Below are 26001 nucleotides of genomic sequence, written 5' to 3'. Positions count from 1 at the left end.
TCGCGGATTAATATCTTCATCAATGAATTTGCTTGAGAAAGGGGGAGAATGTAAATCATGCAAGCTTTGATGGTGTTGAGAAGAAATCACATGTTTGTCATCATCAAACATACTTGGTGTGAATGTATGTATACATGATTTTGATGATGTCAAAAGAAGAATCAAACAAGGCTCATTTTGCTTCAAGATTAATACAAGATTGTTTCAACAAACAAAGCCTTGATTCAAGATTTCTTCAAGATCAAGCCTTGCCTCACAATGAAAGGTTTCAAGTCATTCAAGGCACATGTAATCGATTACCAATACATGTAATCGATTACCAATGGTTTGAAAGTGTGTAATCGATTACACATCATATGTAATCGATTACCAGAGACTCTGAACGTTGGGAATTCAAATTTTAAATGAAAGGTTACAACTGTTCAAGAAAAACAACTGTGTAATCGATTACACTAATTCTGTAATCGATTACCAGAGAGGATTTTCAAGGAATATCGCCAACAGTCACATCTTATCATTTGGATTTTGAATGGCCATCAAAGGCCTATATATATGTGTGACTTGGGATGAAATTGAAGAGAGAGTTTTGCTGGTCCAAAATGTCTTATCCTCTCAAAAGAAAATGAGAGAGATTCCAAGAGAACTTCATTGTCAAATGCTCTCTCAAAGAACTCTTGGGCAAACACTTGCACATCTATTAAGAGTTCATCCATGGATCTTCATTGTAATATTCTTCTCTTGAAGAGAGAATTCTTCTTCCATTCTTCTTATTCAATGAGATTGGTTAAGAGACTGTGAGTCTCTTGTTGTAAAGGATTCCTGAACACAAGGGATGGGTTGTCCCTGTGTGGTTCAGACTTTGTAATGGATTTTACAAAGATAGTGGAAATCTCAAGTGGGTTGCTTGAGTACTGGACGTAGGCACGGGTTGTGGCCGAACCAGTATAAAACTGTGTTTGCATTCTCTCTTCCCTTATCTTGTTTATGTTATTGCAATCAATTTTGCCTTGCATGTTTATAGAACATTATTAAATTGATTGTTGTTGCTTCTTCTGCATTCTAAGCCTATCCCTCTTAAGATTATTGAGGCCACAAGATCCAACACTTGGAAGGCTCTCACACTTCAGGTAAGGTGTGTCTACATATGTAGCAAGAACTGGCTTCCTCAAGGGTGAACAATGGGATACTTGTAAAAAGCCATCTAATATGCACTTAATATTACAATAATTTGTATTAAAACATTAGCTTTCAATGTACTAGTAAGTGTATATCCAAAAAAAAAAAATGTACTGGTAAATGTGAGACTTTTATAAGAGCATATTTAGTAAGGCTTCGGGCACTTTGATGGTGATACGTGGAATTGACAAATGTCTTGATTATGTGTCATTCTCCCATTTTTTATGTAAAATTAAAGGAGAACGTGTATTAAAAACGCAGAAACAAACACACATTAAATATATATGTTTATCAATTCAAACATGGATATTATTGTTAGATAAAAATTTACTAATAATAGCATGAGATACTTCACATAATATGCATCAATAAATCATGAATAAGTACTTTTATCTATTAAGTGTTCCGAGAGGGTTTTGTCGTAACAATCCCACTTTACATAGCATTTCTACCCTACTTGAGTGCTGTTGTTATGAACATCAAAGATAAAAGCACAGAATACAAAAGGAGGAAGAAGCTTAAGACAGTGGGGGAGGAAATTCCTTATAATTTTGCATATCCCTTCTGTTAATACACCTCCACCTCCAGTATATATAGTCCTATGCCTTTGCTACAAGACAAAAGCTAATAACAGAATCTCTAAGGCACTAATAGAGAGCACTATAGGACTAACAGAATTACAAAAACATAGAGCACTGCTGCAGAAACCCACTAACGGAATTGGTGCCAAAATCAATAAACATAATCACTAAACATAATCTTTCAAGTGTTGAGTCATTATCTTCCTCTTCCTATCATATCAGCTGTAGACTCGAGTAGGATTGTTTTCTATAAAAAATACATGTGAAATCACCACTATTTTTTTTTAACACAATTTGATGATACATTAATTATCACATTACTCCTTTCTGTATGTTACTGTATGTTTGAGGTTTTAAGCAGTAAGAAATTTAGTCACCAAATATACATGTAAAGATACTTCGTATATGTGCTTCTCCTTTCCAGGGATGGTGATTTGCAGCACTTCTAAATTAAGTTATCTATCATTTGAATCAATTTCACTTTGTAAGTAGCAACAAGGAAGTGCTTGTGTTTGATCGATCACTATTGAAGTGGAAACATGTAATCTTTGTAAAAAGAAAAACTTGACTATTGTATATTCTCTTGCCTTTTATGGCAATTAAAACAATTGCCAAATTTATCTAGAGTGTTGTTAATCTTTTGCAAAAGATAAGTACAATAGGTGAAAAGGGCTATAAACCAAAATTTCCTAAACATGTTATAGTCTGAATCTTCCTACACTCACGCATCTTAATGTTGATCCTTATCTGTGGATATATAGATTGAACAATCCATGACAAAACAGTAGATAGGGATTGTAGAAAGGAAGCAAGTATACGATTGGAATCGTCAAAGAGCCATTGGTCATTTTCATCTAACACGACAAAAATATATGTGTATTGTTTATGTATGTATTTGTGAGGGCGAGCCCTGGTGTAGCGGTAAAGTTGTGCCTTGGTGACTTGTTGGTCATGGGTTCGAATCCGGAAACAGCCTCTTTGCATATGCAAGGGTAAGGCTGCGTACAATATCCCTCCCCCATACCTTCGCATAGCAAAGAGCCTCTGGACAATGGGGTACGAAGTATTGTTTATGTATGTATTTAAGTTAGTCGAATAAGCAAATGTGAAAATGAGCATTGGAACCACATGGGCAGAGGGTAGCTTGAGCAATGGTAATGGAAAAGTAGGCAGTGTATAATTCTAGGGCCATTTTGATTCCAAGGGTCAGACATATCTATGTAACAATGCATGGATATCTCAAAGTGCCTCTACTTGGAGTTTAATTAAAGCCAAATTAACAATATCATTTCATGTTTTCATGATCAAAGTGATAGAAGTGCTATTTTTGTTGTTAGTGAATTATGTCTGTTATTTTGACAGAATCAATTACAGGCGCTGTGGCGTTCTTTGAAGTGTCATGTATTGATTGCACCTTCACAATAGCATGACTATTGTAGGCTTGAAGCACCTAAGTGCAGGCTTCTATTTAAGAAACTATTGCATTATAATATGATGAAGCATGCAGTATATCTATATACTAGTATTTTTTATTGCTTGATAGCGGAAACCAATTGAATAACAAAGCTTTCATATAGAGTGAAATGGCAAAAGGGAATTTGTATGACCATCTGATTGATTAATTTAAAGGATGGTGATAGCTCAATCTGGGATTTGGTGCCAGCCAATTAGGATTTTGATTTTTGAGTAATGGTTTTAAATTAACGAGTGTTTCATGTTTCACCCCAAAAATGAGGGCACATTTTAAGAGGTGTGGGATTCTTTAATAGTATTTTATTTCGTCTTACTTTCTTCCATCTAATGCTCTTTTCGTTAGATCATTTTGCTACAAAAAGAAACTAAGTCTCCAACTGATTATCAGCATTTTCAAAATTTCATGTTCCTTTAGCTAAAGTGTGGTATGATCAACCCTTTTGAAATAAAACTGTCTATTTGTATAGACCACTGACACATTATCTTGGTTCTATAGGGAGAAGAGATCCTATATCCTCTGTTGTATACACTATACATAGACAAGTGTGACTAAGTGTCCTAATTCTGTGAAATAGATAGTTTATGCCACAAGGGAAATTACAATTTTACAATTTCTATACCTGCATTCATACTAATACTAGTACTTGAGCTTTTTTAGAGGCATACCTGCTTCCACCTAAGAAATATCCAATCCTGATTGCTTTATTATTTCTGCAAGAATTGTCTTGTGAAAAAGTTGCTGCAGTTATAAATAACTATACCTTCCTCTGTTTTTTATTGGTTGTGGCACTAATTTTTTGGTTTGAGGTCACAGATATCCTCAATGGAAACCACAATCTTGTTCAAACCAGGTAGCTAGATAGAATTACTATAATTGATAAAGTTCTTCTTTTAAGTATGTGTAAATTTTCAAGCCAAAAGATAAGATACATGCATCATATTGAAAATTAAATTTTTATCACTAACATTAAGGTGGCTTAAATGTAAAGTAAAATACTGTATTTTATTAGATGAACCTTAGTTGAATGGATATATTAGAAATTATTTTTGTTTCAACTTTCAAGAGAACTTATTTATTATAGAGAACAAAATTAGTGGAGAAATATAACACATGAAAAGAGATTGTGTGAGAAGAGAAATTGTGAATCACAGTTACTTTGTTGAGAAAAAAAATGTCTTTGTATGAAAGTGTTATCATTTATTGTAACTATTGTGTGGGATACTCGGGTTTGTAGAGTGATACAGTATTTGTGGTGAGTTACAATCTTTTAATCATTCTTGTGATAGTGAAATATATTTTGAGACGGTTACATAGACATAGACAAGATGTGTCAAACCATATTAAATTCTTGTTTGTTATTATTTTTACTATGGTATAATTTTTGTGAGAATGTTGATCACCCAACAGTATGTAATACGGTTGTATATTTAGGCATCAATTTTGTGATCATTAATTAAGCTAGAACAACTTTGTTCTAGTTGATCCACAAGCCCATCTTGGTGGTGGTCGTGCCACTAGTTTAGTCAAATCTCAGATGTTTTTATATGAATAAGAAATCGTTTTCTTCTTTTTTGTTTCGTATGGTTCTAGGTTTGTGGTAACAAAGAAGACCATGTAAGCATCAGTGTTGGTAGATATAGATGTAATTGCTAGTTTGAATTGAACAAGGCATTGCTTCTAATTACTTGAAGTTTGGGTATGATGTGGATAAGGTATTAATGCAGGATTGAAACTAATAGGTGATGGATATGGTACAAATAGTAGGAAAAGCAATTACGATTTTGGCTATATGGTTGTAGGCAAGGCAACTTGGAGAAAAATCAAGGAGCTTCGAAACCCACTTGCCTCTGAACTTGTTGAAAAGGTTTTCTTTGCTTTTACTACCTCACTCTTGAATTGAAACTGATTAGACAGTTGGCTAATTTGGCTTCTTTGTGGGATCAAAACTATCCTTATCAGTGATGTATGCAATGATGTTTTAATTGGCTGATCAGAACTGTACAAATAACTAACCTTATCTCCTTTAATGAGTTAACTTGAGCATGGGATTACGTATTCTAAGTTCTAACTAATCCATGTTCCAAAATCTTCGTTTGAATCAATTTTTACTCAGGTAGTTTTAATTCGTTCGCACATCACAATGACAGCTGGTCTTCTTCCAGTTTTATCCCTGTGAACCGTAGTAAATTGTATGATTCTGATAACTATGATTCACAATGGTATGATATATATTCGAAAAGTCTATTTCTAGTCTAAAATTCTTTACATAGAACACCATATAATATATATCGATATGTAAAGAATTACTTGAAGATAATAAAAGTATATGTCTTACTGTTTTTGTTTCTCCACCTCTGTGTAGTTTTGCTTATACTCAAGGATCTAGTTAGTGGTTTCCCTCAAACTAATTATTTTTTAACAATATTTTATTTAACTTCAGTTAAAAGAAAATGCAAACACACGACTTCGTAATCAATTTGTGAGAACCTTCGTATTAGATAGCAGTCTTCATATGTAATACCTATTTTATTATGTTCTTTATATTTTTTTTTTTAACTTACTCTTTACATTTATCATCATTTTCAGATTTCTCTCCATAATTTGTTGATGCTATAGCACACTAAAATTGGTTAGAAGTTATTGAAGTATACAAACCAAATTGAAAATGACTACAACATGTAGAGAGAGATATATCTTTGTCCCTTTTACATGTAACATTTATTTTCAATTTGATTAATCGAGTTTATTTTTAAACAACTCCAACAAATGACGTAGCAAAAGCAATGGAAATATAGATGGCTTTAAAAATATCAAACGATTTAATTCAATTAATTAAATAAAAATATGTGAATTATTATAAATTCTCAGTCTCATCAATCTCTACAAACTAACAAAAAGATGACATTGAAAATATTATATATAGGAATTTAATTAAAAATTTATTTTTATACAAGGATCAAATTAAAAACTAGTGACATGTGTACATACCAAAAATATTATAGTTGGGAAGAAGAAAAAAAGTATTTTTTTTAAACGTTTATTATATTTTTATTTATAATGAACAAATGCTGATGGCAGCTCCCTTCATCACACCGACATTAAAAGATTAGGTTTGGTTTAGATAGATGAGGATCAAGAGTGAACCTACTTAACTATGGCAACGTCACCAGCATCCTGCTCCTAGATATTTTGTTTATCGTTCAATATTACCTTGTACATGTATATCATCGTTATCATGCTGTTAAATTAACCACATGATTTTGTATTAACATCATTGTTAATCACTTAATCATGTTAAAGCTCATCGTTATCGTGCCGTCGCAAGTAAGAAATGTGATGATCTCATGGGCCGGTGATTGGGCCCACTTGTGCTCAACATACTTAATTATCCTTTGAAAATAAAATATTAGTTGCAATAATTAACGTGGAAAGTCTGCGTTTACTTTTGTCCTTTATTTGTTCTCGTTTGTCATGAAGATAGAAGAGACAATTTTGGATTCCATATTTGGTAGGATTCATAGTCGAGAAAATTAAAAAAAAAACATTTTTCCTTTTATATTTTTTTTTATAATTAGGGGGAAAATTAAATAGCAAGAGAAGGGAAAAAATATTGATAAATAATGTGATAAAAAATAAAAAATATTAGAAAGTATTGTAAATGGTATATAGTCATGAAGAAAAATATTTTATTTTTTTAGCTATGAGGTTTCTAAAGCTTTTATTCAGCACTTAACTAATTTTTATTTTATTGGGTCAGTTTACTTTGAAATAAAGTAATATATTTAGTTACAATTCTTTGTTTGAACTGAGAATCAAATTGTAAAAGTTAAGAAATTTAAATACCAAATTAATTGTGCCAAGGACTTTTAGTCAAGAAGAAAAATATTATTCACATAAAAACAACTCATTATCACTAACCTTAATATTTGGGTTTTTGTTATCACACCTACTTTGAGTGTATTTTAAGTTATTTTGATTTTATTTTCTAATCATTTTATGATTTCATCTTTTCTATTTGCTACAACCTCAAATTTGGCAAGTAATTTTTTTTCATTCTTGAGAATATATATGCTTCCTAACAATTATATTTCTTGGAAAACATAATTTCTAGTAATTTTACAAAATTGTTTAATGTTTAAAAAAATGTTATCATGAGTGTGGTAAAGAATTTCCCATCTTTGCAGGGATCTTGAATATTCATCTCCTTGATGTAAATGCTATGCTGTAAAACAAATTTAAGCAAATATTATTAGGGAGAGATTATTTTTTTTATTCTCCACATGTATCATCTTATGAAAGATAATCCTACTATCGAATTAGAAAGATTGAATGTTAAATGTGGATATATATATTTTTATAAGTTGAACGTATGTTATTTATTGAGTTATATTCATTAGGTGATTTGTTAATACTTTTGTAGGCACAATGATTTCTTTTAAAATATTGCACATATAATATTTAGTAGAATATGCCCACCAACAACTATAATAAACCAAAAGAAGATACATAACATTAGCTGTACATGATTGCATGCTCAATGATGAGCGAGTTTGATATTTTCAGACGTGAAGTTAATCATTTGTATTATTATATTTGGCCAAAAAACTATTTTATTAAGAAACTTCTTAATTGTTTTGGGAGAAGAGATGAATATGAGCTAGTCTTATTTTGGTTATACACAAGTTTGCTCAAACTAGAGAGAGAGGAAAAAAAACGATGGATAGAGAGAGAAGAAGAAGAAAATGATTGAACTTAAAATATTAGTATAATTTCAAGAGACAAGAGTCTTGCCAGCAGTCATGTTCCTCTTGACAATTCATTTTAGTTTAATTATACTTTTAGTCGATGTTTTAATTTATACTACAAATAAATTTGATGTCAATATTTTGAATAAAAAATGAGAATTTAAAAGATTCAATTAGATAAAAATTGAACAAGGGGTTAATTTTACTATAGTTTAAATATAATGAGATAATTGATTTAAAATATGATAATTTTATGTGTGGTGCTTAAGTTGACCCCAGAAGTTCGAAGGAAAGAAAGAAATTCGTGAGAAATTTGATACATGAAAATAGGAAAGTTAAATAAAAATATGTGAAAATAAAAATGAAAATAAAAGTGTTTAGTTTAAGAAAAATAGAAAAAAAATCAATGACTAAAATTATAGAGAAATGAAATAAAAATAACTAATGAGCCTCACATGTCTCCCATTTTTTTATTTATCCTTTTTGTATCAAACATATTTATCTTTTTTTAGAACACAAATATTTTATAATAAAGACAGTCATGTTAGAATTAGATAGGATAATTATATTTATTTTTTTTGTCTAAATTACATATAATCTTCACCGACGAAATTCTATTTGAGCTGAATAATACTATTATATATAAATGAATTTTTTTCTCCAAATATTTAATATGATGGTATATTCAGAATTCAAACTTAATAATTCTGTAAATTTTAATCAATTTATTCATGAGCTTATTGTTATTTCCTATTCATCTCACACTAACCTTTTTATCTCCTATTTATTTATTTTCTTCTGCAAACCTATTTCTGGCCAAAGTAGGTAGCAAACTATAGCTAGCTAGGCTGGTATCAAATCTAATAAATTTATGCTTCTTCAAAAATCATTGCGTGGTCAAACGTATGGGAACTAGAAATTCCTAGTGTTTCCCCACAGACGGTGGAGTGGTAACCCTGGTAGTAGATTGATGTTAGTCAACATTATCTGCTTTGAATATTAGAGTAGGGACCTAGGTCTCTGATACTCCAACTTATAACACAAGGTAAGTATAGTAGATATTTAATGTTTTGTTATTTTCCTTTTTTTTTTTCTTTTTCAGTTGTCTTAAAGTTAACCATATCCAAACCATAGCTTGCTAATTGGACAAAACAAAAACATAGGAAGACGAAAGGTGGACCATAAATAAGCAAAGTAGTACGCTAATTACGAATTACATTCACATATATAGATGCTGCAATACTGTAAAGTGCTGGATATGTAATATAACAACAAAAAAAATGATACATAACATGATAGCGTACAAACTACAAATGAAGTAATATGATTATATATATATATATATATGAACCATCCTTGGAGCTGAAAAACATAGCTCATAACGGATGGAGCAACCGAGAAGGAAATCACAAAACCGTCTCCTTCTTCCCTGGTCATGCCAATCTACCTTTACTTACTACATTAAAATATTAAAAAAAAACAAAAGCAAAAATAGTGTAAAATAGTCAAGTAAAAGAAAAAAAATGCTGCAAGGCCTTGAAATACACGGAGCCTTAGTTCAGCAGAAGGTTTCAGAAAAGAAGTTAAAAAGGAAATGAATATAGGAGTAGTAGTAGGCAAGGTTCACAGGTTGTGTGGTGAAAATATCTGCAACCAGTGAGTGAGAAGTAAGTAACTAAGGAACCATCAAAGTGTCCTAAAATGTAATGAAGGAGTGGATGATGGATAAATGATAATCATGGATATGCAACCAGGAAGAGAAAGAAGCAAGGTATATAGAAAATTAACTTCAAATTTCAATCCTGATCCTTCCACAAGTAACCTGGTCCAGTGTTTTGTTCTTGTCTCTCAGCATCATTGAGTTCTTGTTGATTGGGATTGGAAAAAGGAATGTGTGATTGGCAAAGAAGATTATTGGTGGCATCCAAATCATCCCACATGGGACTACCAGGACCCCAAGCAGCAGGAATAGCATTGAACCATGCAGACATTTCTCCCCAAACCATTTCCTGAGAAACTCCTTCGGAACTCTCAGTAGTAGCATGAACCTGGTCATCGCTCACCGTGGCGTCACCCGAATCATTCTCATTAGACTCTTCTATGGGGACGTCACGGTGTTCACTAGAAGGTTCATGCTGCTTTGCAATAGCTGAAAGAACTGGCGAAGAAGCTTCTTGTTCTTGTTGTTGTTGTTCTTCTTTTTTGTCCTTGTTGAGGAACAATTCTGGGAAATTGAGTCTAGCATTCTCTCCTCGTAGCTTGAAGGCTTCTCGGTCGTAGGCCATGGCGGCGTCTTCGGCCGTGTCAAATGTGCCTAGCCAGAGACGCGTTCTGTTTCGTGGAAGACGGATTTCAGCGACCCATTTCCCCCAATGGCGTTGCCTCACTCCTCTATAGAGTTTTGTTGTGTTTATGGGCTGTGTTGGAAGCCTAAACAATGGCCTTCCATCTGGTCCCAATCTTGTTAACATTCCTCTTGGACTTAGATTCAACGCGTCACTCCAATACTGAAGAAGTTGCTGCTGGTGCTGCTGATGCTGCTGTTGATGATGATGATGTTGATGTAGAAGTGAAGAAGAATCACTGGCTATGATGGGTGGATATGCGAGATTATTATGTTGTTGGGAAGACCCAAATGATATCATCTGGTGTTGCTGGTTTTGGAGAGAAGGGTGAGGGAAAGGTGGGTTTGTGGTTCCAAATTGGTGAGGGAATTGCATGGGGTGCTGTTGGGAACCATCAAAGGCAAAAGGGAACACTATTCTTGAAGGAGGATTAGAGAGAGGTGAAGGTTGAAAAGGAATAGAAGAAGAAGAAGAAGAAGAAGAAGAGGAAGAAGAAGATTGGTTTGTGTTTTGGCGATCGGGGCTTCGGATTTTCTTGAAGGGTCTATTGTATGAGATGGAAACGTCATCAAAAACTGGCTTCCATTGACGCCTCTGAGAGCTTGAACAATCCACGCACTTTCCCTTCTCAATCTCCCAATCTTGGCTTTCACTACCCTTTCGTGAATTCTTGTGAGTTTCATCTCCCACATCGAATTTGCCACTGTTCGCTGCAGCCATGAGTGTCTATAAATAAACAACACTCTGCTCACTCTCTCAAAATCAAACCTTGTTCTTGTTCCGAGGAAATTAATGACAAATAACAAGATGGGTGTGAGCCAAAGAAAGATTCGAATCAGAGTGATCCAAGTTCAGGACTCAGATTCACAGATTTGGTCGTCCAATTAAAGAAAGAACAAAATTTTAGAATCTGTACACCGATCAAATCAAAAACAGAATCGGATGCCAAAGTTGTTTCCTTTAGACCTACCCATCTTAAATTTAGTGTTGTAGAAAGAACAGAACAAAAATCAGAGAAGAGAGCAAGCGGGGATCAGAGCGATGATTGATTTTTCTTTTGGTGGTAACAATTTTTGTGGGAAGACAAAGAGAACTCAATCAGGTGGTGAAAGCAGGGGAGATTGTGTTGTGACTTGTGAGGAACAAAAGAGTGTTGGGAGAGAGGTTTTTATATATGAGAGCCAGAAAGGGGTTTAAACTTTAAATCCAACTTTTTCTTTTTTCTTTTTTTATGAATTCAATTGGAGAAAAAAAAAAAAAACATGCATAGAGTTGGAGAGTTCCCTTATTGGTTGGCTAAAGTGGGGCCCACACGGTTGTGTCTTTGCTTCAACACAAATCTCCTCCTTTCTTTGCTTTAATTTTCATGCTCACACAAGCCTCAACCGCCTTTGGTCACGTTTGGGTCACGCACTTTGAGATTAATGTATCTCACTATCTCCTATGTTTTTAGCTTTCCACATGTTGCAACAAGAGGACACCCAATGAAAACAGTTATGTAACTGTGCTGTTTGTCCATAAGCGTGATGTGTTGAAGCTGATTGGTCGCACCATCATTGGTAAGATATTTTCTCTCTAGAGAAATTCTCTTTTTACTCTATTTTAATATATACTATTTTATGAGAAAGATGAAAAAAAAATCTGAAACAAGATTCATGACTTGATGAAAAAGCATTTTACAGTGATTGTGCTTTGGAGGAGAAGGTGGTGATTCATGCACTCAGAGCAAAAGGATAAAAATAAACCAACAGATATTTTTGGTGGAAGATATTTATGCTTTTAAATAAAATAAATTATATCCAGAAGTATTTTTCAATTCAGCTAGAGATGACTCTAGCAGCACCAACAGAATTTTCATCTGAATCATGGCTTGTTCTCAATCTCCAATGTACAATAATTAATTAACTACTCTTACCAAATTCTATAAAAGTAATTGATACAATAGCACATTATAAGTTTTTTTTTTAAGAAAAAAGTTTTCCATCGTTATCAAGAGTACTAAAGAAGATTAAAAAGGACACCTAGTGATTGGTTAAGAGTTTTATATGAATAAAACTACAACAAATCAACAATGCATTAATTCAAGTAAATTCTAAAATATATTTATGAACATATATTGGTTATAATGACATGGTTATAGTACATTGCATGAGGGTTGTTGCTCCAAAGATGGTTTCTTCTTCCATAGTGTTTAGGATATTCTTTGCATCATGTGAATGTGGGATGTTAGAAATAGAACACATTCATTGATATGTTTGCCTGCTTTTGATATATATGCATCTTTATGGTTCTCTAAGGGTCTTAAGCTGGGGAGACATGTGAACAAAGGTCGAAGAATTGGGTCGGATAAAGCTCTTGATTGCTTTTTATTAGGTTGGAATGTGCTTGGCTCAATTTCTAACATATGCAGACAATGACCAGTTTTACGTTGAGCCTTTTCACCAAAATCATCGACCACAAACTTTTATTACACTCATTGAAGGCTCGTGATCAGGTTGCACGTATTAGACAGCATAGAGTTAGTTTTCTAATGCGAAACAAAAATATTATTCCTATACTTCATTTTTATAAAGAAGAAAAAGTAAGCATCTTCTTTTGCTCATAAATGAGAAGTATAACATAAGAATGCAAGAGAGAAAGAATGTGTTATTAAATATGAAAAGCTAGTGTTTGAAAAGTGTTCCTTTTGAAAGTTTAATTAGGTCATATAAAAGCAACTTGCTTGAAGCATCATAAGTAATAAAATATGTTATGAGGTATATATAAACCTCAAATAAAACATTTTAAGTATTATTCTCTCTAATTTCCCCTTTTTTATTTTTTTTTCATTATTGAAATCCTTACATATAATTCCTAAAGTTGACACAATAGTGTAAGATTCTTGTGTTCATGTCTGAAAAAAATTAGAATAAATAATTTATTTATTGAAAAAATATATGTTTAATTTTTTCTGTGTGAATTTTTTTTAAATCAACAATACTAATATACAAACAACATAAGTTTCTAACTTAATAGATTGAAAAATATTTGTGATGTTTAACCATTAAAAAAAAGTTATTGTAAAACTCATCACCATCACCGCCATTGGAAATATCTACACACTGAGAATGAGAGCTCATGATCATCTTCTCTTAATTTCACTATCAAATTTTTTTCCAATATCAAGAAATTCAAATCCCTAAATCAAACTCCAAAACTTAATTGGTAGTAATTTTCAGAGATCGAATTTTCTTACTTACGTTAATAACTCCGCGTGCGTTTTGTGTCATAAAGAATTCAATCAAAGCTAGGTGCTAATTTGATTTGGTCAATCTCATTCTTCATCTGGCTGCGATCAATTCAATTTTCTTTGCATGTGGGTAAAGAAAACCTGGTGAGTGAAACAGTGCAAGTTTGTGTCAGGCACAGGATCCACGTATTGCTCACCTCACTTTCACTTTCGGTGGAACAATGCCAAGGATTCAAACACTGAAACCACTCTCGGATATGTTTGTCGTTACAAAGTCAACACCATAACATTGTTTTTTCATTTAGGTCGGTGAAAATCGGCACGTGTCGGTGGTCCATTATAGAGCTCCATCATTTTGTTCTCCTACTATATATATTTACTATTTGTGCGCTGTTTACATTTTTTTTTTATTATCATAATGTTGAATATTGTTATCGGTCAAAGTCATATGACATGGATAACAAAATATCAAAGCCAACCAAAACCTTTTGATAACAGACATGAGAGGCAAATTCACCTCAGGAGATTCTTTTTACAAACTAATTATTTAAAAGGAACTATTTTGAAATTTATTTTGAGAGGATTTGTTTCTACAATCATTTTGTCTTCAAGATGATGAAATACGTGAACAATAGCATTTTACCATCTAAACTGGCAAAACACAATAAATGGATATATGACAATTAAATTAATCAATTGGTAAATTTTAAATTTCATCACCTATTTCGCCAGTATGAATGGCGAAATACCCTGTATTTTGCTCCCACAACGAAACATGCAAAAACTGTCCCTGCCCCTATGCTGCACCTATTTCGCCAACATGGACGACAAGATGTTCCTGTTTATTGTGTTTTGCCAGTTTAGACGGTAAAATGGTTGTAAAAATAGATCCCCTCAAAATAAGTTTTAAAATAGATTCTTTTAAGTAATTAGTTTGTAAAAAGAACCCCCTGAAGTTAATTTACCGACCTGAGATGATACTTGATAAGTTATTTTAATTAATTAATTTAATTAGTTTATAAGATTATTTGATTAGAATTAGGTGTTTGGTGTAATGTTTATTTTATTAATATATAGTTTTTAATGTACCATTTAAAATAGCTAATAATGAGTTTATATTTTTTTCTTTGACACTTTAGTAAAAAAAATTATCATCTCCTTTATTATTATATTAATTAAATTTGGTAAGACATTTTAGTTAATTTTTATTTTTTTTTCTAATTGAAAAGCTTTAAACAATTCTTTTTAGTAACTTTTAACGTTTTATAAAGTAGTGTTTTTAAAAATATTAGTTTTTAACCTCTAACTTTTTATATTTTTAACCTTAATATATTTATCTAATTTTATCATTATCCTTTTTTAACAAATCTTGAATTTATTATTTTTCTATAATTTTATATTTTTCACCTATTTCAACAACTAATTTTATTGAACATTTATAATTTAATAAATTAATTTTTCAACTTCCAACTACGAGCAAGTTTTCCAGCTTAACTCTTTAGCTTTCAATTACCTTTGCTAAACATAACCATTATATATTTAAGTAGAATATTCTCTTAATATTATACTATATTTTAATTACTACACCATTTTCACTATTTTTTCTCTTTTAATAAAATTTTGATTTTTAAACAAAAAAGTCAGAAATTTTCAAAACTAACTAATTAAAGAACTTAAAACTTACCTTAAAATATTTTTTTTCCTACAATACACATACACGCACTCATATCTTTTTATGTTTTGCATTTACCAACTAGTTGTTTAATTGATTTTACTAAGTTTCAAATTTCATTTAATTTAATTATTTTTAATTAATTTTCAAATTTCATCAATTTTGTAAATTATATTTAGAATTCTGTGAATGAATCAATATTCATAGTGAATTTTCATCCAATCTTGTTATGTTAAAATTTTATATCTTGTTTTCTCTCATGGGCATTCATGAAGAAGGGTAAATACCCAATTTTATATTAAGATATTATGAGAATTTATCATGAGGGAATACATTTTCAGATATTTTTACATATTTGATCTAATCTAAAATATTTATGATACTAATTTCTGTTTTACCGATGGAGTAAATTCACAATCTTGTATGGAAGTTTTATATAATTTTTTTTTTCTCTCTCATGGACATTCATGAGGAAAGGGATAAACACTCAATTTTTATATTACAAGATTAATGGAATATTTAACATGTACATTTCCCGGTATTTCTACACATTTTATCTAATCTAAATTATTTATGATACTAATTTCTGCATGTTCAACCGCAGGAGCATAAGAGAGTTATTAATTTTCTCACAAGCGTACGAAAGATTAATTCAAACTAATATTCTTGGATACTATTTTGACGAGTCATTCTTTATAAGTATCAAATTCAAAACAAAGATTTTGATATTGATTTAGCGTGATTAGCCCGCAAAACTCAATTTTAAAAAACAAACTACACAGGCTTACACTTCTTCTAATAAATTTCATTAATAGTCACATTAATTTAGATATCCAACTTTTCAAGCAAATACATTGTATTAGCTGGAAATATGATTGCATTATTTTAAACGCAGTTTTGATATAGATTTAACTTTGTCTCAAATATTTTTTTTTACAACAAAACTCAAATATTCTATGTACTATTATTTACTACGTAACGTACATTAAAATATAAACTAGTTCAATCACATAACTGCTAGTTTTTGCAGATTTGGTGAAAGTTAAGAGAAAAACTCAAAAGTTATCATAAGAACAACAGTAACATAAACATGGGTTCCGGTATATATCACAAATCATCCCCTAGTGAATTTGACAACCAGTGTCTCAATTTTAAGTTTTTATGTAAGTACGTTAAATATAGATAAGAAAATTTTATTATATTTATAGTAATTCTATTAGACTTTAACAGATTATTTTCCATAAAAAATACATGTCCTTTAAAAACAATATATATATATATATATATATATATATATATATATATATATATATATATATATATATATATATATATATATATATATATATATATATATATATATATATATATATATATATATATATATATATTACCAAATGTTCCCCAAGTCAACCAGAAAAACAAAAAACAAATATTCCTGAAAATATCAACATCATGGTTCATAGGAGCAATAACAAAACTTAGAATATCATTCAATTAACACGTGGCTTCAATTCCTACATTTGTGGGTTCAATAAAAAATATCTAAGTGGAGACATCGGAGATGCGTTTTCCATCTCTTTTATGCCACTGAAGGAAGAACATTTTGGGGGGTCTGTTTCTTTGACCAGGTAACACAATGCAAGTCACCTACTTCTCTTCCCCCAGCACTAATTTAGGACACGTATGTACGATGAATATGTTGCGGAATGAAATACGGCCACTTATTTTGACATGTCTAACACTTTCTCACAAATGGAAAATGTGAGTTACCATCCCATAAATTAGAGACTTCTAGGGTTCCTAGGCACAACCAGCGCAAACAAACTAATTCATATTTTGATTCAATTTCAATTCCCATTCCTTTGCCTTTACTTTGGCCACTTGCATCCTTTTTTGCCTTTGCTTAATTATGATCCAAAATTGGAGGTGTATACGATGGCTACGATTTTGGAGCTACAATTTTTTGTCAAGAATAATCATCATAAAAGTTTTTTGGTGATTTGGTTTTTAAATTTTAATGTGTAGTGTTGTTGAATGAATTTTTTTACAAGGATACTAACCTTACTTATGTTGAAGATTTATTCTTTCATGGATTGTGACCTAGAGACACAAAGAAATATTAGGACTCAACACTCAGTACATAGGCAAATTAAACATAATAGGCAACATGACTTTCCTTATAAGGGAGCTGGACAAACAGCAGAGTAGACTTTGCTTCATATATTGGAGGTCACATCCTACTTGTTTCAAGCATTTGAATCCATGGGAAAGTCATCGCCACTAGTGGCCATAGAATGCAAAATTATGTTCAAACAAAGTCAACTCGTTTATGGATTGGAAGTGCTCCAAACATGGCGCATATTGAATATATATATATAACTTTCCGTGTTCATGAAGAATAATGTTGAGTTTAATCCATTATATTATGTCAAAAGTACAATATTCTACATTAATTTCTCACAAATATTTAAAATTATCCATCTACTTCACATTTCGGCGCCTTTCTTTTTGCTATGTTATTGTTATATTGTGTAATATAAAAATTAAATGGCTGGCACTCACGGACAAAAAACACGGAAACTGGGCCATTTTAGAGCACCATTGTTGTCTGTAAATTAACTTAGAATTAAGACCTTACCAAAAGAAAAGATTATCCCATTTTGACTAATGCTGCTCCAGCTAGCATGGGTGGAGGTTCTGAAAGGAGTCACATTAATCAATTAATTAACTACTCTGATTACTTAATCAGTAAAGCAAGGGATGGAGTGAACAAAAACTATGGCTATATCAAGTTGTTGACCTGCCATTGGCATGTAAGGCATGGTTATCGTCCAAGAACCACTTTAGTGTAAAATATTACTATAGGAATATTATAATTTTAGAAGAAGGCTTGTCTATATCGGTATCACTCAGGTAATTGGATGAAGCATACGTGCGCGTATATCAAAGTATTGTCATAATAATCATTGTTGCCCCATTTAGGTATAATAGTTCCATTATCAATTGCTTTCCACTCTCAAGGTATATGTTGGCACTCATAATTACACACCCTCTAATGGTGGTCCACTAATTAATTACAAGGATTTTATGTTTGGTATTCGATAATTAATATCTTGTGCAGTCCTAATAAAAATCAATTGCTACCCATATTTTTAGGAATTTGTTTTCAGCTTGTTACCTGCAAGCCTTGTATATTTATTTAATCAATGTAGTGCTATGAGTGAATGAGATATAGACTTTAGTTCAATTCTTCTCACTTTTCTAAGTTGGCACAGGAGTTTTTAAGCCCTGAAGGCAAACGGTTTGCCATCACTAGTTCAACACCAATTAGTTGCTTTTTCAGCTATATTTGGATTGTACAAAATTAATTTTAATATTAGACATAAAATTTTAGATTTCCATCCGCATCATATATATATTAGACTAATTTGAATACACTTTCTGTTTATTTTCACATCTTTAACTGATTAATTACTGATAATCAAAATACATCATCATCATCTTTGGGTTTAGCACGTTTACTTTAGATCGAATTTTGTTTCGTGGTATCCATAACTAGGTTCCCATAGAAATTTAACTGCATAATCAGACAGATTCATTGTATGTTTGACCGGGTCAACTTGGAATTGGTGCTCTCAAGCTCAAGTTTAGGCTCAACCTTAATTTCTCCCTCTAGCCTTAGGCCATGAATTACAAAGTGCATCACTAATTAATTTATTGCAAATAAAATATAATATCTTATATAATTCAACTGGTTAAGCAGGAGGATGTATGCGTCGTTATTAAATAAAATATGTGAATTATTATAACTTTTTTTATATCTGTCTCTAATTTGCATGAATAAAAAAAATGGTAATTAACAACAACTAATTCCTAACGTTAACATTAGAGCATGAACAATGAACATGTATTTAACACTTATTAATTTCATTTTCACTGAATAATCAAAATCTTTTTATTTGGTTATTTAGTGAAAATAAAATTAATAAAATCTATTTCTTACTTAAAAAAACAAAGTCTTTCTATTAATTATAAATACTTTATTTTTCATATTATCGTTGATCATGGATAACTTTTCAGGTATCTCCTTTACTCGTTTAACTTTCTTGTTGAGTTGTTAGTCCCGTTTACTAATTTTTTATTTTTACGTTAAAAAGAAGAAAGATAAAAAAAATATGGTATGAATTATAAAATAAATTAATTTGGATTTTGTTAATATAACCTTAAAAGATTGATTTTGAACAATTAAAAAGGAATTTTTTTTATTAAAACGAAAAAAAAAATATTACATTAAAAATATAATAGTGTGATAATACTTTCTTATAGTCTCACATTTTTAAAGATAATATCGGCATCACAGTATAAATTATTTATTATAGATCTAAATTATAATTTATATGTTTAAAAAATTTATGTATTGCAATTTTTAATTATGATATAATTTATTAATTTAAAAAATATAATTTATTACAATAATAAACATATTACAATACTAGTTTTCTACCATTTTTTTAAGACTGCTACTAATTTTCTTGTGAACAAGAAGTCAAGAACAACCTCCCTTCTATGGTGCGAAAAGTTTTGGAACGGGCCAGGAGGCAAGAAAGGCCACTTTTGCAAAAAGGCCGAACGACGTATTGAATGCAATTGCTTCCTGCACTTCCCAATTGCTTCCGGAATGATCACTCTAGAAGTATTATAGAAAGTGTAGGAAGTAATTCGGGAGGTGCAGAAAGAAAAAAAAAACACTGCATACTGAGAGTACATCTTTCAATGGGAAGGCCTAGGAATCCATAATTTCTGATTCCTTATCTATTAAAAAAATGCTCTACACAGTGCACAAATAAGATGCATCCCCTTTTTTAGGCATAACAAAGACAAACAATCATTTCAAATTTAAATAAGCAAAAATCAACAACTCCTAGAGTCTAGAAAGTTAATAACAGAAAAACAATTAAACTCCTGAAAACTAGACACAATAATATTTTCACTTTGCAGCTTTTGTAGGCACACTTGTAACAAATGTCCACTTAGTAGTTCATGAGCATAACATGTATATGCTTGAACTTCACCTTCGGCCACTGACCTAATTTCCTCTTATAGTGAAGACATTCTCCCTTTTATGTTGTAGTTAAGACACGTTCTCCTTTTCTTTGGCAAGACCAAAAGATGGTATTTCTTCCACAAGTGCTGCAAGCGTTGAAATAATCCACCAAGAGACAATGGATTCTTGCAGACCAGCAACTATATATCCTCTCATCGCCTTGTGTAAAATAGTCCTTCAGTTTGCTCCAAACAACATTGGCAGTGTCATTAGTCCAATGTATGCTTTGTGAAATTCATGGAGACAATGTTCTGCTCTGGTATAGGGGCGGCAGTGTCATCGATGAATCTCAATTTGTTTTTCGAAGCCAGAAATTGATGAGAATTTTCTCCATCCAACAATGCTAAAACAAAAGTTGCAGGTGAATTCTTTGAAGGGTGGAGAAAATGTGGTAGTTCTATGACCATGTGATTGATAAAAAAGGTGTTCACAACACAAGAAGCGAAACCAAAGATCAAAAGTTCAAAATATACTATCGCAACAAATAGAAAAAATTATAAACATGTATCCGGGTGCCATCTTATAGCTCAAGAGATGCAATTTCTGATTATCTTTTATTTTCAACAGAAATCTTATCAAATAAAATAAATTGATTATAATATATTTTCATTATTCTCCTAACTTTTCAAAGAAAAGATATTATCTTTTATTAATTCTTTCAAATCACATTTCAAATACTATTTGAATTGGATGCAAGTTTCCATAATTCAAATACTATTTGAAATGGCAATGAAAAAGATAACATACGGTTGTTATGTATTAGCTGGTCAAAACAATTTCAGAAACTAAATCAGTTGAACCATACACAAGTTTTTGTTTGTTTGTTAGAACCACTGTCTTGAAAGTAAAATTTTGACACTGTCGTATAACCTGATGTACGAATTTGCTCCCTGAATTTAACACGATTATGGATTATGTATGTGCCTAGGCTCGAGCATTAAGGATAGAAGCATAGTGAAGTCTTCAGCCTAGAAAATTAAGAGAGGAGGAAAACAAGAAGGTAATAAGGTAATAAAATTATTTAGGATGAAGGGGCTATATTCTTGTCTTCTAATGACAAAATCATTAGTAATAAGGTAATAAAATTATTTAGGACCCTTTAAATCCTTTGGTTCTTAAAGGTTCCAAGAGCCAAAAAAGAGTATGATATTCTAGTACACGAACATACTTGTATAGTTGTATTGGCATTACTCTAAGTTTCTGACATACTCATTTAAAGCACAAACCAATTAATGAAAATCTCAAACTAATCGTCAATTGGTTCTATTGATTGGCAACCTTCTCATATTTCTTACAGATAGTAAAATTTAAATTGTAATCTTACATGGATGAATGCCAAAGAATATATAGTGATATCTAAAAACAATCTCATAAATAATATTTGAATGAGTGATTCAAAATTTAATAGGCCAGTACTATACAATGCTGTATATATGCCTCCTTTATTTGTTTTGGTCCTTACTGCAGTCCATGTTTTCCATGCGCTCTCTCTTGAGAGCAGTGAACTTGGCAGCTATGTCATCATAGTCTGGCAACTTAGGATGAACATGACTAGGATGTGGAGAAGGACAAGAATATGTCCTTAACATCTTATCTTTGTTGTTTCTGTGCCTCTCTTGGGGCATGGTCATGGCCCTTGAATAGGTAGCTTCTGTTTCTATTATTGGTGAGGAACCACCAGTCCTTGGATTGGAAACTTTGGGAGAAGCAGAGATTTCTTCTTTTGTTTCATTGTTTCCATTACCAGCTTGGCAATCTGTGTAGTTGAATACATGATACTCAGCTGAAGCACTATAATTCCTCCTATTTGGTCTCTGAGGGATGGTAACCAATTCAATTCCTTGGTTCAACTCATCATCCCAAAAGGGTTGGCAACAACAACATTCATCATGCAAAACTCCTTGTTGAACATGTGTGGCTCTGATCCCTCTCTTTTGCTTCATTGATTGAGCCTCCAAATAGTCTTCATCATCATATACGCAAAAATAACAAGGCTGGTCCAAGCTGCAGCCACTCATTTTAAAGTTGAAAAGTTTTCTCCTTGTGCCATCTTGGCTGTGACTTGACTGTAAAACATTTCCCTCTTCTGAGAAACCATGTAGCATCAGTCTCTTCTGGCCATAACTTGATGGGGAAATTCCTTCTAGTGAAGGCTTATGGTGCTTTCTGCTACGATGCTTCTGAGCTAACGGACTTTTGCATGGCTTGTGATAATATATCACGTATCCAATATCCATAAGGCCAAGGTTTTCCATGGAGGATGATCTCCTTCTTGATTTTTTCTCTGGTCTCCTTTTGCTCTTTGTAGAGGTCCTTGTGCTTGAGTTCTCACTCTCTGATCCATCTTGACCCATTTCACTATCATCAAAATCAAATTGAGTTTTTTCTCTCCTTGACAGACCAGAAGATCTGAACTTAAATAGCATTTGGTCCTGGCAGGCAGCATTATTTGGTACAGAAAATTCCTTAATGTCATCCACATAATCTACCATTTCTTCAGAACAGGGAGGGAAACTCACTCTTTGTGCAGAAGATATTAAGGCCATTCTTTCCCCCTTGTTTTGCAAATCAAAATTTATAGAAGAAAGTAGATCAGGAAAGTCTATCTCTACTACTTTCTTCTCCATAGGATATCTCAGGAAATATGGGGGATATTGCTGAACAGCAGACACCATAGCAGAAGTATCAGCTAAGCTAGATTCTGGCAGAGAACAAGAATCACTTGGTTTGGAAATGGTAACACATCTGACATCTCTTTTTATCTCTGAAGGTTGGACTTTAGATCCTCCAATTGTGTCAATTATTTTGGCATCACTTTCCACTAGCTGATACCCTTTATTTTCTTTCTCCTGTGCAAAAGCATTCAACATAATTTGGTATTAGTAAATGAGAGGATTATAAATTCATTGATACATTCAACCTAGTAAAGAAGAGTGACCTGCACTTGTTGCCAATCAGGGTAGTATTGTATGGCTAAAACCTGTTGTTGGAGGCAGTTATCCCTGGCTATTTCATCCACCATTCTGTACTTCATATCATCCGGCACAGACTTCGCTGACAGGTTCTCTTTCAACTTTGTTTTGAAATTCCATGAATATGTATCCATCATTAATAAATACGAAATTTCATAAAGTAAAGATATTACACTTTGCTGGAAAAAAATAAAAATAAAACAGTACTTTTTTGTTTACTAGATTCCCTGGTGATAGCTCCACAGCTGTAGTTGCAAACCTCTCACCATAACGCTGTCCAAAGAGCTTTCTGATGACACCGAGCTCAGGAAGATCCCCACATCTTGCAGAAGCAAATATAAGACTAGAAACTGCTTCATTAATATCATTTGGACAGTCCCTGGTTTTTGAAAGTTGAAGCATCAGAAAATTTTTGTGAATTATAAGTATAAGGGACTAGTAAATGTATTTGATTTAGATTAGATAGGTAGAAAGCAGTTAGTACTTGTGCCTCCGGATGTAGGAGAGTTCCGTAAGGATAAATTCGCAAAAGTGATCTAACAATTCATACGCAGCTGCTAAGCTTTCATCTCCCATAAGCTGTTCCACCTGAAATTTTGAGAACAATTAGTTAATGTTTAGGACTGAAGAAATGGATGCTTACTGAAGATACATTATTAATAAGAAGATAGGAGCAAAAGAAATACAATAGTGACGAGTTAAGTTACTAAATTAGAATATCCAATCAATGATTCGTATTTTCATGTCTATAGCATACAGAATTTCATAGTTCAGCCAAAATTTAGTTCAAAAGGTAATTAATTGTAGTTCTACTTCTTCTGAAATTTTATACATGGTACGTCATTATTACTGTATTTCTATTTGGTAGCCAGAACAAGCAGGGCGTTCTTAATTGTCTATATGGTAACAAACTTCATGATTAAGACTTCTGATCTTTAAATTAGAGAGGCTCAAGTGGTTCTATATCATTCATCAATCATCACGAGCAATATTTTAGTTACAACTGTGATTCAGGACTAATTATAAATCCTGTACAAATGCTACCGCAACACCATTCCTGAAGTGGCTTTGAGGGATACACAAAATCCACAAGAATTAGATGTGTACACAAGACATATACGTAAAATACACATACTATCAGTATCAGTAGATTGAGATTTACAAAGAGAATTAAGCAAACTAATACAAGGCAGAGTAGAATATTAAGCTATAAAACAGTAACATGACCTACAACCATGCAACTTTATTCATGGAAAATCATCTCCAACACTCATACTTAAGGGAAAGAAAAGTAAAAAACTCCCTCTTATTAGAAACAAAAACTGGACATAAAGGAATATAATTATGCACAGTGATTAAAAAATCAGTATGAACTATGATGCATTAACAAACCCGGTTAAATGCAGTTTCTTCATGGCCACTTTGTATTAGCTCAGCCAAGTCCTTTCTCAGTTGCCTTGCTATTGCCTGCCTCTTGTTCTTGAGTAGCCTGAGCCGGCACCGGGCTCGTTTGATCGCCTTCTTACTACAAACCAGTTAAAAAAAAAAGGTTATATAAACTTGAATTCATACATGCATGGTTGTTAAGCAACATGATCTCAAGCTTTGATCAGTTAAGTTACCATTTGGAAGCTTTGGACCAACCGAAAAATATGTCAAACATATCTATAACTTGATGGCACTTACTGAATTCATTGGAGGTAAAGATATAAGCTTTAGAGTAGAAGCAGGTTTTGCAAGCCAAAGGGAGAAAAAATAAAAGGTACGAGTTATTAAACCTGATGAAAAAGCACCTGGTTATGGATATAAAGAGTAGTGGTAATGAGAAAAGAAGTGAAGGAAGATCATGGTAGAGAAAGTAACTGAACCACCACAATTTAGATGAGAGTGGTTTAAAAAATGCAGACTGTGACAAATTAGTGGGACTAAAATCTAAATTTGAAAGGAGGAAGAAGGAGACAGTTGTGGTCTCTTTGAAAAATAACTGCTCCACTCCTCAGTTTTTTGGACACGTCTTTTAAGCAAACTGCTTAATAACATCCCCTGCGGAAAAAGCTAGAAGAATATGGTCATGAAATTCGACGATAGCCAAATTAACTGATTTTTTCTAATGGCCCAAAACAACTTGAATTATGCACCTCGTTGGAATTATGCACACCAAGTTTCTAGAGTTATTCTAAGTTAATGATTGATTAATTTTTGTCTTTGTTTTTAAAGATTAATTTGTCTTAACTTGTTACTTCAACATAAAAATCATTAGTATTTTGACACAAAATATGAACCAAAAAATATGCATTTTGATGCGTTAAAAATATGAAAAATTATAAACGCATGGCCAAGAAATGTTCACCTAAAGTTAATTTGGCACATTTAATCATTTTTAATTATTTGTAGACATTTTAATAATCTCATGAGATTATTAACTAACTGGAGTATAAGTGATCCAGGTTGGATTGAGTTTTATCTATTTTTTAACTCAATCTAATTAACCTTAATTGGATTAGATTGAATTGAATTTTTTTTCAACTGAATCCAGGTTGAGCCATGAAAAAAAAATTAAAAAAATCATCCAAATAAAAAAAATAGTAAGATATTTTGTTTAACAAAAAAAAAATATTATTTATGTGATAAACAATAATTACTAATAGAATTTAATAATCATAAAATATAACATTATTTTACCATTCAAACTAACTAAGT

At 31.9% G+C, this 26001-nt stretch overlaps 2 protein-coding genes across 4 annotated transcripts; both read right to left on the bottom strand.

The window, feature by feature from the left end:
• Positions 1-9772: 9772 nt before the first annotated feature.
• On the bottom strand, positions 9773-11041 carry DREB5 (dehydration-responsive element binding protein 5). Its single transcript, NM_001248171.2, has one exon. The coding sequence runs from the start codon at positions 11039-11041 to the stop codon at positions 9773-9775; it is 1269 nt and encodes a 422-aa protein (NP_001235100.2).
• Positions 11042-21570: 10529 nt separating this feature from the next.
• Positions 21571-25396, bottom strand: LOC102669589 (uncharacterized). 3 transcript variants are annotated; one of them, XM_014765048.3, is made up of 7 exons: positions 25080-25396; positions 24924-24986; positions 24694-24826; positions 23786-23889; positions 23509-23680; positions 23268-23402; positions 21571-23178 (listed from the first exon to the last, which is right to left on the bottom strand). In XM_014765048.3, the coding sequence occupies exons 2-7, from the start codon at positions 24962-24964 to the stop codon at positions 21772-21774; spliced, it is 1992 nt and encodes a 663-aa protein (XP_014620534.1). In that variant the 5' UTR covers positions 24965-24986; positions 25080-25396; the 3' UTR covers positions 21571-21771. The 3 variants fall into 3 exon arrangements, with proteins under 3 accessions (XP_014620534.1, XP_006592837.1, XP_014620537.1); XM_006592774.4 differs by having other exon boundaries at positions 24924-25395; XM_014765051.3 differs by lacking the exon at positions 24924-24986 and having other exon boundaries at positions 24988-25395.
• Positions 25397-26001: the final 605 nt, after the last annotated feature.

The sequence above is a fragment of the Glycine max genome, chromosome 12 (genome assembly GCF_000004515.6).
Source record: "Glycine max cultivar Williams 82 chromosome 12, Glycine_max_v4.0, whole genome shotgun sequence".
In the NCBI taxonomy this organism is placed as follows: Eukaryota; Viridiplantae; Streptophyta; class Magnoliopsida; order Fabales; family Fabaceae; genus Glycine; species Glycine max.
Note: the sequence above shows the minus strand (reverse complement) of the source record. Positions and strands in the feature narration are given on the sequence as shown.

What these genes read in the sequence shown, in the direction of transcription:
- DREB5 (NM_001248171.2), bottom strand. Translation starts at nt 11,041, where the DNA reads ATGGCTGCAGCGAACAGTGGCAAATTCGATGTGGGAGATGAAACTCAC.
- LOC102669589 (XM_014765048.3), bottom strand. Translation starts at nt 24,964, where the DNA reads ATGTTTGACATATTTTTCGGTTGGTCCAAAGCTTCCAAATG. An exon ending in TGGTCCAAAGCTTCCAAATG is followed by an intron (nt 24,827 to 24,923) that starts GTAACTTAACTG and finishes ACTGGTTTGTAG; the next exon opens with TAAGAAGGCGATCAAACGAG. An exon ending in TCCTACATCCGGAGGCACAA is followed by an intron (nt 23,681 to 23,785) that starts GTACTAACTGCT and finishes TTCAAAAACCAG; the next exon opens with GGACTGTCCAAATGATATTA.